General features: G+C 37.8%; 1 protein-coding gene across 2 annotated transcripts in view; it reads left to right on the forward strand.

Annotated features, from left to right (window-relative positions):
• Window positions 1-18,176, forward strand: part of PLD5 (phospholipase D family member 5) — a 203,845-nt gene that overhangs the window by 68,196 nt on the left and 117,473 nt on the right. Inside the window, exon 2 of one of the 2 annotated variants that reach the window (XM_052806205.1) lies at window positions 16,280-16,416. In XM_052806205.1, coding sequence (XP_052662165.1) covers window positions 16,280-16,416 — 137 coding nt within the window. Of the gene's footprint in view, window positions 1-16,279; window positions 16,424-18,176 lie in introns of those variants that run through there. The other variant, XM_052806206.1, reaches the window with a different exon arrangement.

Below are 18,176 nucleotides of genomic sequence, written 5' to 3' on the forward strand. Positions count from 1 at the left end.
TTATGAGAACCACTATTGTCTCAACAAGTATGTACAGGGACACATGTTGACACAGAGTAATCTGGAAATGTTATCAACCTATATTATCTGCGTTTGTTATTTGCTAGTAGTAGAGCATCCATGTGCCTTGCTTAAAATTATACTTGTTAAAAGGTTATACATTCAGAAAGCGTGTACCTAATTTTACTTGAATTTCATTTATTATTTTACCAGAATACACAATACACACTGTATTGGTTTTTATTCACGTGTAATACATTTCCGCCTTAAGCAATGCATACAAAAAATATTTAGATTTTAAGCTTGTTTTCATAAGTGCAGTGTGCACACATTTTACAGCTGTTGCTTTCAGGAGAAAACTTAAAATGCAAATCAATATAATATGACAGTGTAAGATCTGCATATCTCAAATTACTTCTAAAATGCTAGCAATTATTTAGCATTTTGCTACTTTCTGAGAAATGAGCAAACTTCCGTACTTTGAGACCCCTGGAACCTTATTCTGTGAAAATTTCTGACAATGTGGCAGATGAAATGTGGATGTCTGTGTGAATTTTATAGAACTTAACAAAATGGCTACCTTTTTGAGAGAGAGCTTCTAATAAGTTATTTTTATTTTTAGATTGGGAATGAGACTGAGATTTCCCAGATAAATCCTCTACCTTTCTCTAGACGCTTTTTCTGTGTTAGTGCCTTGATGTTTAACTGAAAACTTAAGCTGCACTTTATTTTGCAGTTTAGAAAGGGCTTGTTAAGGTATTGTGAGCGCAAACCTATGCCCAAAACAATTTTCCTCAGTTGATAGTCTGCCACAAGAGGCTTTTATTCCAAATAATTTAGTTTCTTTTCCTCCTAAGAGAGTATGCCCAATAAAGTTTGTTGTCAAAAAAGAAAAGGAAAAAAAAACCCAACCCTCCAGAAAAATACTGGACTTCACAGTAGGATGAAAGGTGATAATGTTTAGTGACACTCTTTGGCACGCACTTACTCTTTCCTGGAACTTTCTCTGATAGATCATCACTTCTCTTGGTGAAGTGCAATATACACCTCCTCTCCTTTCAGAAGCATTGAAACATCAATGAGGGATGTGTGCCTCCACCATGTCAAATTGCTGTGTGGCTATTTTGTATTCAAGGTTTGCCTTCATCTCTCTCAGTTTTTTTACTTTATTGGGATTCTCTGCTACAGGACTGAGAACAAGAAGCCAGAACTTCACAGTAGCTTCATTCTGTGTTTTATTTTATAGAATGATTAAAATTCCAAATTGGCAATGATTAAAAAAATCTGTAGTGATTACCTAATTTAAAACAATAATAAAGCTAGACACAAACTCAGGCCAGAACACTTGATGGTTTTCATGGGAACAGCCATGTACCTGTATAGATATTTTTATTTTCTTTTAACCATAACAGTCATAATATTGGATATCATATTTAATCTTGAGGACTGTTTTCCTATTAAACTGAGACTTCTGTGGTCAAGGCTGTGTGTGTAAATATGTATATTCATATGCATGCATCTTTTTCCTTCTCAGTAACTTCTAAATCCATTGCTTGACTTAAATGATATATAATAGAAAGGTGGAGGTCTTCAAGAGATTTTCAAGTCAGGCGTCATGAAAATTGATGATGGGTTGAGGGAAAGAGCAGATTCTCTGCCACCTACTGAAGGGAAATGTTTTACATAACTGGGCTCTGTTTTATCTGGATTTTCAAAGACTTAGATGCAAAAAACCAATCAAAGACAAAATAGAAAATATAGGAAGCCAAGCTAACATTTTTTAATGTATGTTCAGTCAGTTATGATGTCGATAGATTATCCTTATGTATAGTGTTGTGGAAATTATTATTTTAAAAAACTAATTTATTTCTCATATAAACAGAGTAAGAAAACCAAAATAAATATTTTGACCAGAGAACAGACCAATAAGCCATGAGCCCAATTCAGTAGAATGATACTATAATACATTATTAGACTAAGAAAAGAGTAGGACAAAGACTTTTCCATAAAGGTAATAAATGAGAAAAACAAGACAGAGAAACAAAACCTGATAAAAAGCTGTAAATCAGGACACCTTCATATCCCAACATACCAGAAGGATTCTGACCTTATTAATATGGAGACAAGACAACATAGGAAGGGCTAATGGGGGGAGCATTGCTGCTGGTGGAAGAGGTATCTGGTAATTCCAGTGAGAGGTGAAAAGTTAATCAGAGTAGAGTAGTTCTACACTCTGGTGTAGGAACACGGTTGCAGTGCTCTCTAGAAAACAAATCTCTTTGACCCTACCAAAACTAGATCTTGCGGCTGCAGATTTTTTTTGTCCTTCTCTCAAGATATCTGTTATCTTCTGCTGGTTTTGAAACCTGGTGTCCTTTTTATGAAATTTTTTCTGCACTGTATGAAAAGAGAGGTATGTAAGACGGCAGAATAGAGTGGGGGCTTGTTAGTGAGAGTGAGACCATGATAATGATGAATTATTTTGCTGTTTGGTGGAGCAGGGAAGGAGAAAAGGGCGAATATAGTTGGAACCGTGAAAGAAGAGGACATCCAGGAACAATTTACTTTGACCAGTTTACTTGATCCTCTTCTCTTTGTCTCCTCCACACATAATGGCGTGTGTCAACTCTATTAGGGGTAGGAAAATACTCCTACGACAATGAGGTATACTGAGAACACTGTAACAGATCTCACAGAAAGAGATTATGGTAGAGGGAAGTAGAACACTGGAGGTCTTGAAGGCCTGTTGCTGTTTGTTTCTTGACTTTTTTTCTCTTGGTGCTCCTTTTTTTGTTTGCTTGTGTCGTGTTTTAACCCCAGCCAGCAACTAAGCACCACGCAGCTGCTCACTCACTCCCCCCCCCACCCAGTGGGATGGGGGAGAAAATCGGGAAAAGAATTAAAACTCATGGGTTGAGATAAGAATAGTTTAATAGAACAGAAAAGAAGAAACTAATAATGATAACGGTAACACTAATAAAATAACAACAGTAATAATAAAAGGATTGGAATGTACAAATGATGCGCAGTGCAATTGCTCACCACCCGCCGACCGACACCCAGCCAGTCCCCGAGCGGCGATTCCCCACCCCCACTTCCCAGTTCCTGTACTAGATGTGACGTCCCATGGTATGGAATACCCCGTTGGCCAGTTTGGGTCAGGTGCCCTGGCTGTGTCCTGTGCCAACTTCTTGTGCCCCTCCAGCTTTCTCGCTGGCTGGGCATGAGAAGCTGAAAAATCCTTGACTTTAGACTAAACACTACTGAGCAACAACTGAAAACATCAGTGCTATCAACATTCTTCTCATACCTAACTCAAAAAACATAGCATTATACCAGCTACTAGGAAGACAATTAACTCTATCCCATCTGAAACCAGGACAGCTTGTTATATATTCATGTGTGCTTATAAATTTATTCTCATTGTAAATATTCAAATCTTTGTTCTTTTGCTGTGATTCAGGGAAAGCCTTTCTGACCAAATATTTTTTGAATCAATAAGACTTATTATTACCAATTATTATAAATAGCACCAGACATTCCAGTTATTGAAAACTTTGAGGAATTGATTTTTTTCGTTACATAAATCATTCCTGCTTTGCTAGGAAGTGCTTTCAATTAAAAAAAAAACAAAACAAAAAACCAAAACCAAAACACAAAACAAAACCCAGAACTGGAATGTCTCTCTTGGTCAGATAAAAGTGAGCAAAGCAGAGCCCCTGGGGCTTCCTCCAAGGAGAGTCAGCTGCCTTTGTGGGATGCATGTGAAAGTGGGTACTTCCAGCCTAGCTTTGTGCATATTGGAGCTTTGCATGCTGAGTAAGGGATGGTGCTGCTCTTGGTGACATCCCACTCTTCAGTCCTCTGTTCACTGTAAAAAGTGTCATTTGGAATCATAGACAAGTGTCAGATGCCAAGGTGGGAGATTTTTGTCTCTTGTTCCTTTTCTGCAGATATTCAGGCATCTTGACATAGAGAATGATCTGGGCCAAATATCTTTGTTTCATATTTCCAAAAATTATAGTAGGGATCAGTTTTGTGTATATAATTTTGAGTTCCCAGAAGCCAAAGTCAATATGGCAGTCCCATCTTTACTCATGATGTTACATATTTTCCAGACTGAAAAGGAATTATCCATCAAGTAGAATTACTTAAGGTATAAAAGTTACAAATGCTGTCAATTCGAATGCAGAATTTTATAGGATAAAAGACATGGTAACTAAATTACCTCTCAAGTCTGTCATAAGAAAGAAAGCATACATCAGATACACTTAATCACTATAATTAACTAGTTTACCTTTATATCTCTGATTAGCTATGGATCATAAGCCTCTCTTCAGTTTCCTTTATCTCTCTTTAAAGTAAAATGTAATTCCTATTGTGAATGTCACATTGGTTGGGTTCTCTGTGACAATGGAATTAACTTGCTTGGCCGAATGGCAAATCTATTATTTCAACATGTACTCACAGTGTAGTTAGAAATTCAGAATGAGCTAAAAATAAATGCTTCCATATATGACAAAATTTCATTTCATGAACTTGTGTCAATTTATAATAGTGTTAATAAAACTTTTTCTTCAAGTGTGTCTCATCAGAACGAGTAAAAGGAAACTCTTTAAAAAAAAACATTTGAAGTCTTCTTAATTTGCTTTTTACACTTTATGAAAGTGAAACTGGCAATTTGTGATTCATCTAACAAACTAAGTTAGTACTTCTGGGTTCAGTTGCACCACCTGCCTTTGATTGTAGAATGATTGCTTTATCAGGACTTAATGTGATGTTGCTGTAATTGATGGCACATGCACTCTTACCCTGTCCCAATTGCAGGATGAAATGCTTCAACCTCAGTGGAAAAAGTTTAAGGTAATATCTTTTGCCTTGTTAATCCGGCTAAGAAAAAAACGTGCTTCAGGCAGAGTGGTGAGTTTGTCATGCTGCAGAACTGCACTTGAGTTCAAATTTGTGTCTAACAGCCTCCCTGGTGGCATTTATATGCCCATAGCCACAATTTCTTATTTTTACTCTTTTTCGGGGGGGGGGGGGGTCTTGTCTCCTTTTAAAAGAAGAATCTTGGAAAAACAATGAAAGGCTGTGTCCAAGAAGCTTGAGCTGACTGTACATATGATCATTTAATGTGCCAAAAGTTACATATGCAAACACTGGGAAAAAATTTTCCTCATGACTTGCAAATTTCATTTAGTTTATCTTAAAGCCTTATTAGCAGCATTATTAGATAAAACAGTTTCTTGAAAGAAATATGATTTTTGTAGTTGATGCTGTGCTGTCAGCAAGTTTTAGGTTACTTAACTGAGTGTGTCACCAGTATTTTTTTTTCCAGTTACCAAAGTACTAAAATAAATTATAATTACTTTTAAAACTCACAGAGGCATTACTGTTTTTAAATTAGAGATCACAAGTATGAAATCAGTGTATTCATCTGTATATAGTCTGGTCTGCCTTCGCAAATAAACATATATAACTGAATCTAACATATTACTGATTTTTCCTTGTGATTTAGAAACAGATTTGTGTTGGCTGTTAACAGTCATTATTATATATATGGAGTGTCTGTGTGTATAAATATACATAATTAAGAATATATACACACACACACAAAAATTATACATTTAATAACTGTCCTGGAACCAGAATCTACATTCCAAATGCTCACTGATTTCAGGGAACATGGCACAGATATGGGTAAGACCCACAAAGGCATTTAGGTGCTTTTTGGATGCCAAAGCGATACGGAGTAATCTGTCATGGACATGCTTGCACTGACATTGTTAGGCTTACTGCATTTTCTCTTAAAAGGTCCTTTGCATGTAAAAGTTTGTTTATTATGTGCACACAAAATAGCTGCCAAACATTTTTCTGATCCCCTCTGTCAGGCGGCCTCAAATTCTTTGTGTTGCAATGCTAAATACTATAGTTAGCCAGAGCACACCCCATTCTGTCCTCTGTCCCCAAATGCTTCTTGTCCTGGATTCAGACTGTTAAAGTGTTCTGCTGGATGTTGCTATCTCAACAGATTGTCCTTAGGCTGGAACGTGCCTTAATACAGAGTTGATGTTAGAATTTAGAACCTTTATTGCTGGTATATTTTGCTCCTTTAGGAGCCTTACCTGAAGAGCTAAAGCTGTCCTGTAGTTACCGCAGTCCTGCCTAGTTTGGGGCAGAATTGTGCTGCCAGAGCAATGTGTATTAGACTGATCTGGTGGAGTGGGATGGATTCACTCTGGAGTCATTGTAGCCAAATTGACACTTCAGTGCTCCAGCTCATTTTGTGTTCAAAGGTGACCAAAGGGAAATAAAACCTGAAATGTGTTTTAGGCCTGTTAAATGCATGACTTCAAGTACTTCAGATGTGGGATGTCCTTCCCTTCTTGGCGAGATGTTTAAAAATGAGTCTGAAATGTTTAAGGGGAAAAGTTTTAAGCATGTTTCATCAGCAGCTAAGAATAAAGGTATATTTCCCCCCTTCTTTATAATTTAAAATGTTCCATTTCACTTTAGTAGAAACATGATTAATCTTTAGATTAAAATTTGAAAGTGTACAATGAACAGTTCATTCCAGAAGAGATTTAAGAAATTCATGGGTAAGGGTTAGTATAAAATTGGGATTATGATGAATGCAAACAAGCGTGGAAAAGTTAATTGTAATGTAGACTATTTTTTTTTCCTGTTGATTATGAAAACAAGGATTTCTGGCTAGAGGCAGATGCAATATGGCAAGTTACTGCAGTTTCATGTTCAGTGCCTGCAGAAGATTCTGATTTGTAGAGACTGTGGTATTTCAGTCTAGTTTTCCATTAGGAGTTAAGACTATCAACATCAAATTTAAACTAGATGTGGAGAGATGTAGGGCTACTACTTGGAGCTTTCTAACTGCTTGGACTGCTGCTATGCTGTAGACTCCAGAGTGATACATAAAGGGTGTAAAATTGCAAAGAGTGTTTTCTGCTAGCAATCGGACAACCACAGTGCCTGCTGATACCTGGGCTTGTAAACTATAGGCCAGCCTTTGTATCATCTGCTAGATTCCCCCAGCCAGCTGTCCTCTGATGGTTATAACTGATTTTAAATGGACTGTTCTGCAATGTACTAAATAGCTTGCATCTTGATGTATTTATTAATTTCATTCTTTCTCAAAATGCTGCCTTACAAGATCCAGTTCCTGATGAGAAATAATAGACCTTTAAATGTTTGTTTGCTCAGTGATTATTGGCTCTGTTTCACTGGATTTCTGAAGAGGGCTGAGTTCAGTTTTTAATTATATTTGTGAACTAAAGTTGTATATAGAAGGTCCCTTATCTGTACATAAAAGATCTAATATATAAAGTTGAGCACTGTACGTGAATACGTGCTAGTAACACTATTTTTAGCTGCAGTGTTCTAGTTTGTAGACTCTCAAGTGCTAATCTGAAATTTTAACCTTTTTTCTTATATCTTTTTGTATCTTTTTAATTTTATATTTATATCCAGTTTTCTCAGTTTTTCTTTCTACCTCTTGCTTCTATCTTTTATAATTTTGTTTTTGTTCATTCTTACTTACCTTTCTGCTTCCTTCCTTTTTCCAACTCTTCTTTTGTGAACCATGGACTTCTGTTGTTGGGGTTTTTTTTCCCCATATTGGACATATTCCCCCCCCCCCCCTTGTTATTTATTTTCTTCCCTCCACCCATCCCTTCAGTGTACTTTAAGACATCTCTTTCTTGGCTTACCCCAAAATGTTAATCTAATATTGTTGCCATCAGTCCTGGTGTTTGGGTTTGGGTTTTTTTGTTTGGTTTGGTTTTTCTAAAGGTATTTTGTCTTTTTATTATATGGCGAAGTGCTGATCCAAAAAGAAATCGATTATAGCTTTCTCTAGCCCAGCACTTTTTACTTGCAAAATCCCTGGCAGATTAATGGGTCTAACGCTAGCTGTGGTAAGAGGGTCCAGGTTTAAAGATGGGTGAAGAGATATTGGGATATAGAAATCCTATTTACAGTGGGTTTTACTAATGAGGTATTAGTAGTATTCTGAATTGGTTGTTTGGGCCAAGTTCAGATTATTCAATACTGTTTTTGTTTTTCTCTTTTTTCTTTACTGGAGACACTGGATTTGAGTAGACTGTTATTCTGAAGGTAGACAATGGCCTTTTTTTGGCATTGCCAAACTATAATACTGTCTTACATTATGCTGAAGACTAAGTCCATATATCATGTTGAGAAGTCAGGGCCCAGTTTTGGGAAAATGGCACATGAACACTTAAATGTATTCAGGCTTTTCACTCCTCTTACGCCAGTTCTGGTCAACAAAATGCATTAGAGGTTAGTTGGTCATGTGCTGGAAACCCTTTTTTCTTATAGAGCTCATATTCTGAATGTTAATAGCTTTCTGTAATATAGCACTTTGTGTGAAGGGGATTCAGATATGTAACCTCTAAAGCCTTGGATTTCTTCCAAAGTAGTTTATTGGTTTTCTATTTATAGTAACGTGTCTGTCCATGTGTTATATGCCTGACCTGTTGGATTAAATGTTTGCTCAGCGAGCAGTGAAACCAACACAGCTGCTTCGCTGAGGGTGCGTGCTCAGGACGCACAGCCCCTCTATATATGACCACGGCAGCGATTCCTCCCATCCCTCTCTCCATGAGGCTGCGTGGTGCTGAGCTGTGTGTGTGCTAGAAGGCAAAACTTTGGACCATCTTTCCCTCCGTAGAGGCACTAATTTGGGTCTTTCTCAGTCAAGTCTACCTATATACTGGATTTTGTAAAATGTCTGAGAGAATTACATTTCTATAAATCTTTCTTTCAAATACAGATTCAAAAGAAACTGAGCAGACAGTGTCACTTCATATGCCTTGTTTGCTTAGAAAGTTGCACAGAAGTTAAAGAATGTTGTTTGGAGAATTAACTCTTGATTCTCTTTTTTTCTGTAGGTAACTGTAGGACTAAATATTTATTGTTGATTTTTCTCTAAATTGTCTCCATGCAGTCTTGAAAGGTGAACAAAATATGCCAACTTGAAGTAGAGGGTAAGGATTATTTTTGCCTTGTATGCAGTACAAACATTAGAGCAGGATGTAGAGACGTAAGTCAACACAACACTGTGACATGATTGATTCATGTTCGGGTTGTACTCTGCTACAACTCATGGGTCCTTCTGTGGAAAATGGAAACTATTTAGGAGTGTAGAAGATATATTCTACAGCTCAGACCCAGGCCATATTTAGTTCTGTACTATGTGTCTAACAGGGGCAATGGCATGTGCCCCATCATTTCTATTAGAGAACACATCCCTGCCTGTTTTCTCTGGACATGTTTTCTAAGGCTTTGTCTAATCTCTTTTTAAACCTGCTGCTGCTGTTTGTTTTCACAGCCTCCTGTGGCAACAAATTCCAGACTCTCAATATCCACTTCATTAAAAAGTACTTTATCTTTTTTAAACTTAACTTCTACAAGCTTCAATAAACATCCCCTGTTTCTGGTATTGTGGTACTTGGTGAATAATAATTTTGCCTTCACTATGCCTTGTGCTCTTGTGATGATTTTGTACCCCTTGGTCATATTTCTTCTCGTCTCCAAACTATGGACTCCTACCCTTTTTTGGTCTGTCTTCCTAAAGCATCTGCTCCAGCCTCTTAATCATTTTGATTATCCTTTTTCCTAATGGTTTCTCAGTTCCTGTATCTGTGCAACTGATTGCTCCTACCTGCTGGTAGCTCTTTTCCTTAATTGAATTTTAACCTATTTTTCTCAACATACCCCCTAAATTGCCAAGAACATTTTGAAATTTTAATCTAGTCTTCCAGCATGCTTTCAATTTGCGCTGCTTTGGTTTTGATTGAAAACTTAATAAGCACATTTCCTTTCTAGTCCATAATTTAGATTGTTAATGAAGACATGAACAGAAACAGATATGCAGCAGTATCCTCTGAATCTTTTCTAAAATGTCCTCCCATTTTTAAAATGAGCATGATATTCAAACCAGCTTTACACCTCTCCTATAATAATCTGGACATAGTTTCTGTGGTTTCTAAGAAAGTTTTTATTAAAGATCAAAGTATATGTTATTTTCAGCTTCTCCAGCAGGATAACAGGGCTCGTGACTAGGAAAGATGGAAATCAAAATTGATTGATAAGAAATTTTGTCAGAAAAATGTCACATCTTCTAGGTGTTTACATATAATAGCTTACTTGTTCAAGTATTTTCTAGAGACTGAAGTTAAAATAACAGTTTATTATTTCCTAGCTTCTATTGCCTGCCCAGTTTTTTTTCTTAAACATAGGTAACACTTTTGCTTTTTCCAATCTTCTGATACTTCACTCATGCTCGTGAGTTTTCAGAGGTACGTGCTAAAAGTTCTGTGTTAGCCTCAACCAGTACCTTAAATATCCAAGGATGAAGCTCACTGGGCCCAGCCAATTTGAACATATTTAACTTACCTTAGCACTCTTGGATTAGTTCCTTCCTATTTTTGTTTAATAGGAGCTTAAGTGTTAATTGGTATTAGGTCATGCTAGCTGGGAAATTTAAGTCTGCAATGAAGATTATTACTGTGTATGGATTCCAGATTAATGGAAAACAGTCTTTCTGATAATGTTTTTCTCTAATAAACACACATTATGATTTCAAGAACCAAGGTTAATCCAAGAGTGATTGCTAATTCTTGAAGTCCAGTTCCCTGCTATCTTTGGCAAATGTACTGTAGGAGGCCATAAAACCCCACTCGTAAGCAGAATTTTAAGAGCTGTTGAACAGGTTACTCATGTTGAAGATGAGTGCTTTTGTTCTCACACTGCTGTTCAGACATGTTGCAGGGAAGAGCAGACTACTGATATGACAGAAGATGTGAAAACCTACCTCTTAGAGCCTCTGTGGTTCTGACAAGCAGATATGAACTCCATATTAGTCTGCTGTATAAAAATTACCTCCTTTATTCTTTAAATAGGTATAAAAATGAAGCAATAGTTCAAAGCCATGACGTGTTTTGTTGTTATGTGCTCAGTTTTCTCAGTGGGTGCAGCATTACAATTTCATGGCTCCTGTTTGGGGAAAGAAGAACACTTTTGTGTTGTATTGAGGGAAAGTAAATTCCTGATTAAATCTAGTGTGTTGCAGAAATACCTATTGTTTGTGAAGAAACTGAAAGCTTTATGGGCCATTGAAGTGTTCTTAACAGCTTTTGAGCAACAGGAGTGCAGTAAAGATGGAGGCCTTTTTCTTTCTCTCATTTTCAATTCTGCTTGGGTATCACAGGCTCTGATGCAACCTTAACTGACATAGACTATCCTTTTTCTTAATAATAAACAAACAGGGTCTTCTCATATTAAAATCTAGTCTGAATAGTACTGTACTGCATACCCATTGTGCAGCTTTTGCTCTTTTTCTCACTCTCTGCCTAGGGGTATAACAGCATGAAAAATACCATGCTTTGTTTTAGTAAATGCAGTGGATTTGTTTTAACATAGGTATTATTTATCTAGAGGAGGCAGGTGAAAGAAACACATTTTGCTCATGAAATGGAAAATAGTGGCATTTTTTATAGTCCTTTTTCCTGCAGGAGTCTCTTTCCCAATTTTCCATTAGCTCTGAAGAAATCTTTCTCTCATACAACAGAATTTCTGGCCTTACAGCAGAGATATTTCCCCACTGTTAAGAGTGAAATCTCAGCCATGGTTGTCCTCTGACAGGTCCAGTCAAGCCAGTAGATTCTCTGAGCCCAGGTCTTTTAGCACGTCTAGCAGTCTTCAAATATGTAAGAGACTGCAGCAGGAAAGAATGAAATACTGTGTTCTCCATTTTCAGCAAGTATGGGAAGGAAAAAAAAGTATATAGCAGCATAAGAGGCTTAAGATAGTCATCAGTAAGGCATCAATAATGCATGGGATGAGTTGCCTGAAGAGACTGTAGGATCTCTTTCATCCAGAGGTTTTTAGGGACAGGTTAGACAAATATCAGTTAGAAGTAATATTTGTATAAATTAACCATGTATATGGACAGCTGGACTACATAAGCTTTAGAGATGCTTCCCGACCCTGTGTTCCATAATTAAGTGTTGAAGACTGAAAGCTTAAACACAGAGGATTTTTAGGCACTGTAGCAGTTTAACGCCAGCCAGCAACTAAGCACCATGCAGCCGCTCAGTCACTTCTCCCCCACGCAGTGGGATGGGGAGAGAATCGGTAAAAGAAGTAAAACTCATGGTCTGAGGTAAGAACGGTTTAATAGAAAAGAAAAAACTAATAATGATAATGATAACACTAATAAAATGACAATAGTAATAATAAAAGGTTTGGAATATACAAGTGATGCACAATGCAATTGCTCACCACCCACCAATGGATGCCCAGTTAGTCCCCGAGCAGTGATCCCCCCAGCCCCACTCCCCCCAGTTTATATGCTGGGCACGATGTCACATGGTATGGAATACCCCTTTGGCCAGTTTGGGTCAGCTGCCCTGGCTGTGTCCCGTCCCAACTTCTTGTGCCCCTCCAGCTTTCTCGCTGGCTGGGCATGAGAAGCTGAAAAATCCTTGACTGAGTCTAAACACTACTGAGCAACAACTGAAAACATCAGTGTGTTACCAACATTCTTCTCTCATACCTAACTCAAAAACGTAACACTATACCAGCTGCTAGGAAGACAGTTAACTCTATCTCAGCTGAAACCAGGACAGCACTTACTAAAGGAAGCAGAACGATAGGTCGGCTAAGCTCTGAGGGATCCCAGTTGCCAATGGGATACGCAACAACACAGCATCAAGCAAGCAGTCTGCCCAAGCCCACCGAAGTAAGAGTCTGAAGAGCAAATCTAACAGATTCCGTCTAGCCTGTCTATGGCGTGAGCTCTTGTATTTTGAATTCTTTCAAGATGCCTGCTATTACTGGCACACACACACACACGGGCACACAGGGATGGTATAATAGAAGTGACATGGTCTGTTCTAATCTATTTTAATTAGAAAAAGCCTATTAGAAAACTGCCTGCAGTATAGAAAATTAAGATTTATTACCATTGTCAAAAGAAGGGCTCAGAGGACTTGTTTGGTGCCAGTAGCTATTTTTATTGTTTGTTTTCCAATATAAACATCAATTTGAATCTAAGCAATGTTCAAATATTAAATACTATTGTAATATATAGATTAAAAAGCAATCAAAAAAATCACCACTCAGCAGGAGTAATTTCAAGATGAACTGTGAAGCCATTCAAAATCCTCCTTTTTTTAAAAATGGTCTTTACGTGACCTCTCAGACCTGTGACTAAAAATGTAGGGATAGGGTAATTGCAAACTTGGAATTTTTGCTTTGCTTTATTTAACATTTTGTGTTATCCTTAGTTCAAAGAAAAAATACTATTGTCACAGTTTTATAAGATTCTTCTTTTTTCTGTGTGTGGATTGAAAAGGTATACTACTACACTGCTTGTAACCATACTGTTAAGCTGGTACTTAAGAAAAAGTGAAATAACTATCTGTTATAATTGTCAAAGACAAATGAATAATATAAAGGATCTGTGTAAATAAGGGCAGTAAATTAGATTTATGCAGTTCTGTCTTTAGTGCTGGTAGAATAGCAGTGGTCTTACTAGTGGTACTAACTTTGTGCTGCTCATAGTGAGTAGTCAGTCAAACTGCAGAGCCTGACAAGCTGTACACATGCTGAACTGAAAGAACAGGGATTTAAACTTTATACAAATTTCAACTACAACACAGAAGTCAAGAAGCCTTGACTATGTTCCTCAAATTTATGTGGAATGGGACTTAAAGCTAGATTAGGAGGATCCATTCAAATTATTTTGGCCTGCCCTTCCTGTATTCCTTGAACATAACCACCTAGAAATTGCTACCATAAAATTTCCTGGTATTGTAAGGCAACTGTTGCACCTGCTTTTTTTTTTTTGCTTTTTTTAATCCCTCCTTCTTGTGATACTGTATCATTTTTGATACACTGTAGATTTTATACAGCTTTGGGCCTTTAAATTTTAAGCTGGTTAAAAGGTTTTTACTGCTGCTTTATGACGTGTGTGATAGAGGTATTGTGGACTCCTTTTAGTGAAACATCTCTTGCTGTCTCCATGTGTGTTGGCCCAGCCTTGAAGGCTACCGTGGTCCCTGCTGGTCCAGTGACCCTGCAACTCTCTGTAGTTGTTCTGCTGCTTGCGTGGTGACACAGCAAGAAGATGGGAGTTATTCCCTGGAGCAACAGTATGAAGTCATTTATGCTGTGTGGTAGCTAGGTTGCTTGTTCTTACAAATTTGCCCAAAATATGGACTCAGGACTGTTCCCAGTGAGTGGAATGGCTGCAGTTATCCTGGTCTAGGAGGAAAAAGAACGCTTGTGTTGCAAGCCGTGCTGGGTCACGTCCCTGGCTCTTAGGGGCTAGAGAACGAGCCCTGGGTCTGTTTGGCTCGCTGGTACAGGAGCAGCTTTGCTATCTTGCTGCCATGGTGATATACTCAGTGGTTGGAAGAAGCTGCATCGAACAGTTTCTGCAAATACACTTACAGAAGCGTAAAAACCTGCATGAGACAATGGTCATTTTAGCAAGAGTGTGAGCCATGCTGATGAATAAATGGCATAAAGCAGTGTCCCAGATTTGAATACCTCTTTATCTTTGGCACTTCTTAGTTTTTCTTGCCAGTAGTACAAGGCAATGTTTTAACATTTTTCTCTGAAATCCTACTGTGCGTCTGACTGCAGCCTTAGTTCTGGGCACCCAAATGCTGTCATTTCTAATTCTTTTCATATGTTGCTGTGATTATACCTAGCAGCAGGAAAAAAGGTCCAACTTTTATTTATTTTGGAAGTAAGCTTTGTAAATGGTTGAAGATTTTCCTATGCTGCATTCCTGTAACATTTTAGGTAATAGATTAGAAAACACAGATTTAAATGTAAATTTGAAGTGTATAAGAATGACTAATATGCATATAACCTAAGCAGCATATTCAGTGTAACTGTTAGGTAAAATGATAAATTTCTCACTAAATTTCAGGAAACTTGTTTCTGTTTGTCTGAAGAAGTTGCTTCTGTGTTTTAGATTTTCACAGACTGAAATAAAATGCTTGTATCTGATTTGTTCTGAGGTGCATGAGTTTGTTTCTTCTGGGATGTGCACTAGTTTGGAAGTTTTGGAAGCTTATTTTAAGAATAAATATGTCAGACCTTTTTTTATGCATACGGGAAAATGTTCTTATTGCTCTGAAACTTATTACCTCTTAAACAAAATACCAGGAACAATGGAAATACTACGAAGTTGGTTTTCAGCAGCAAGCATAACCTTGCTTCTTTCCCTTACACTTTTCCTGCTTTCCCATATACTTTCCCACTTTCCCATTCCTTTATTTTCTTTATGTGACATTTTAATTACAGGGCAATAATGAAAATTAAGAAAATAACTATGGCAACAGAAGTTAGACTTTTATATTTTTATATGTGTGTGGTTTTGCAAATTTTCTTCAGTAGAAAAATACACATTATATTTGTTTGGACATTTGGGTTTAGAATAAAATATACTTTACATTCATGCAGCTATGTAAGTTGCATGTCAGGACATTGTCTTTAGGGAGTTTCACATTTATCTAGGGCTGTACACAGTTGTATCTGACTTAGTGCTGCAGGATTTCATATTGTAGAATAAGGTAGCGCTATGCCATGTTTTAATATTTAACTGAGATGCGGAGGGCATTGCCTATCATACTGAGCAACAGTCTCCCATTGTTTCCTTGAATCCCGTCTATCATCTGTACATTTATTTTCCTTGTAAGTACTGTGGGCCAAGGACTTGCCAAACTGTCTCAGTTGCTGTGACAATCATAGTAACAATGTCAGTTACTTTGTGTAGCAATAAAAAAAAGACTTTGCTCTTCAGTCATCTTGCAATGACATGTTTTATTTCAGCCAAACACAACAAAACTCTCAAGCCTTTTGAGTGCTATCCTAAGTGTGTACTTTACCTGTGAGGCGCAATCAGAAAATACGTACTTAATGTAAGAATATTTATTTTAATGCATAATGCTTTCCTTGTGGTACAAACAGAAAACAGTTTAAATTATGATTATTTGTGACTTGAATTATTTAACAATGTCTGAGGGATTTAAAATACATCTCAAGGTGATACCTGAAGGACAGTTTTGAGAGTGTTTTCATCCTGAGGTGTGTTTCATGTTGACAGCTATGGCAGTAAGATCTTCAAAGAATTTTAGATCTTATGTAAAAGTTTTAGAGTCTCAGGTCATTGACTGGAATGTGCTCATGCCATTAAAACTTTTTTAATCTTAATCTCTTTCAGTCCCAGCAAAGATGCATTGTGATCTTTGCACTGGTATGCTGCTTTGCAATTCTGGTTGCACTGATATTTTCGGCAGTGGATATTATGGGAGAAGATGAGGATGGACTCTCAGAAAAGAACTGTCAAAATAACTGTCGGTAAGAGGTAACAAACAAAACTTCTCTTTTGGGGTGGACAAGAACATATATATGTTATATAAAGGCATGTAGTAATTACCATAGTCCTGTGGTGTAATTGGGAAGAGTAGGTAACAGAGGAAGAAATGGGTTCTTGTTTTGAATTTCTGGTGTTGGAGGTTGGTTTGACAAAATAAAGCACATTCTGAAGTTATTTTTGGTGGTATGTTTTGAGCAAGACCCTTGTGTTAGTTCAGTTATTTTGTAAGCCTGGGTCAAAGCCCATTAAATTTCAGTAAATGAGTACTGAGCTGGCTCACATAGTTCCCAATCTGTCATGTCTGTCTTTCATCAAGAGGTTTTTTTTCTTTCTCCAAGAAGGTCACTGATGACTTTTGACCTAAGACTGCAGTCCCTTTTATATAGGGGGACCTTTTATATATTCCTGTTTGTTGCATTCCCCTAATAGATACAGGGGCTTGGCTAGGAACTGTGAAGAAAATTAGTGATACGGTCAGAAAGACTGGCATATTGCCTATGTTGGATTAAGGTTTACATTGGACACCTGCCACAGTTGTGTATATCTTTTAACTTTAGATTTAAGTAGGTGATTAGATTTTTGGGGGCCTTTCATTTCCAGACTGAATTTCATTTTGTTGTTCCTTACTGTCAGGTTCCTCCATTAATCTGTTCATCAGTGATGACCAATGCTTTCCCTGCATGGTATTGTCCAAGGTCCTCTTCTGTCCTCCAGTAGAGCTGATTTAACATTTGTAGACTTCATTCACAATTGTATTCTGATTCTTTTCAAGGCTTTAACTTATGTATAGAGCACCCCCTCTGATTCATGTTGTGGAAAAACAGTCATCCTTAAGTAACTTACCAGAACTCCATTTTAATCTGATCAGGGAATTGCTGGAGTGGGAAGGACTCACTGGGCATCCTCCAGTCCGTTCTCCTGCTCAGAGCAGGGTCAGCTACAGCAGGTTGCTCAGACATGTGCACAGTCGGGCTTTGCATACCTCCAGGCATGAACTCCACAGCCTTCCTGGGCAACCGGTTCCACTCTTTGTACAGAATCTATCCAGCTACTAATGGCTGGGTATACAGTGAGTTAGAGATAATTGGTATGTATTTTTTAGAATAATCTAATGAAGAATTAATGTTTCTTTGAGCTTTTTCTCCTTATTTCTGCTACTATTTGTTGATTTTGTGTGAAAAATGTTTGGGGACAGTGCCTTTCTGTGCTGCACCTGTGTCCTGGTTTCAGCTGGGATAGAGTTAACTGTCTTCCTAGTAGCTGGTACAGTGCTATGTTTTGAGTTCAGAGCGAAGAATGTTGATAACACTGATGTTTTCAGTTGTTGCTCAGTAGTGTTTAGACTAATGTCAAGGATTTTTCAGCTTCTCATGCCCAGCCAGTGAGAAAGCTGGAGGGGCACAAGAAGTTGGCACAGGACACAGCCAGGGCACCTGACCCAAACTGGCCAACGGTGTATTCCATACCATGTGACGTCCCATCCAGTACAGAAACGGGGAAGTGGGGGGCAGGGATTCGCCGCTCGGGGGACTGGCTGGGTGTCGGTCGGCGGGTGGTGAGCAATTGCACTGCGTATCATTTGTACATTCCAATCCTTTCATTATTGCTGTTGTCATTTTATTAGTGTTATCATTATCATTATTAGTTTCTTCTTTTCTGTTCTATTAAACCGTTCTTATCTCAACCCACGGGTTTTGCTTCTTCTCCCGATTTTCTCCCCCATCCCACTGGGTGGGGGGGG

The sequence above is a fragment of the Harpia harpyja genome, chromosome 13 (assembly GCF_026419915.1).
Source record: "Harpia harpyja isolate bHarHar1 chromosome 13, bHarHar1 primary haplotype, whole genome shotgun sequence".
NCBI classification, from domain to species: Eukaryota; Metazoa; Chordata; class Aves; order Accipitriformes; family Accipitridae; genus Harpia; species Harpia harpyja.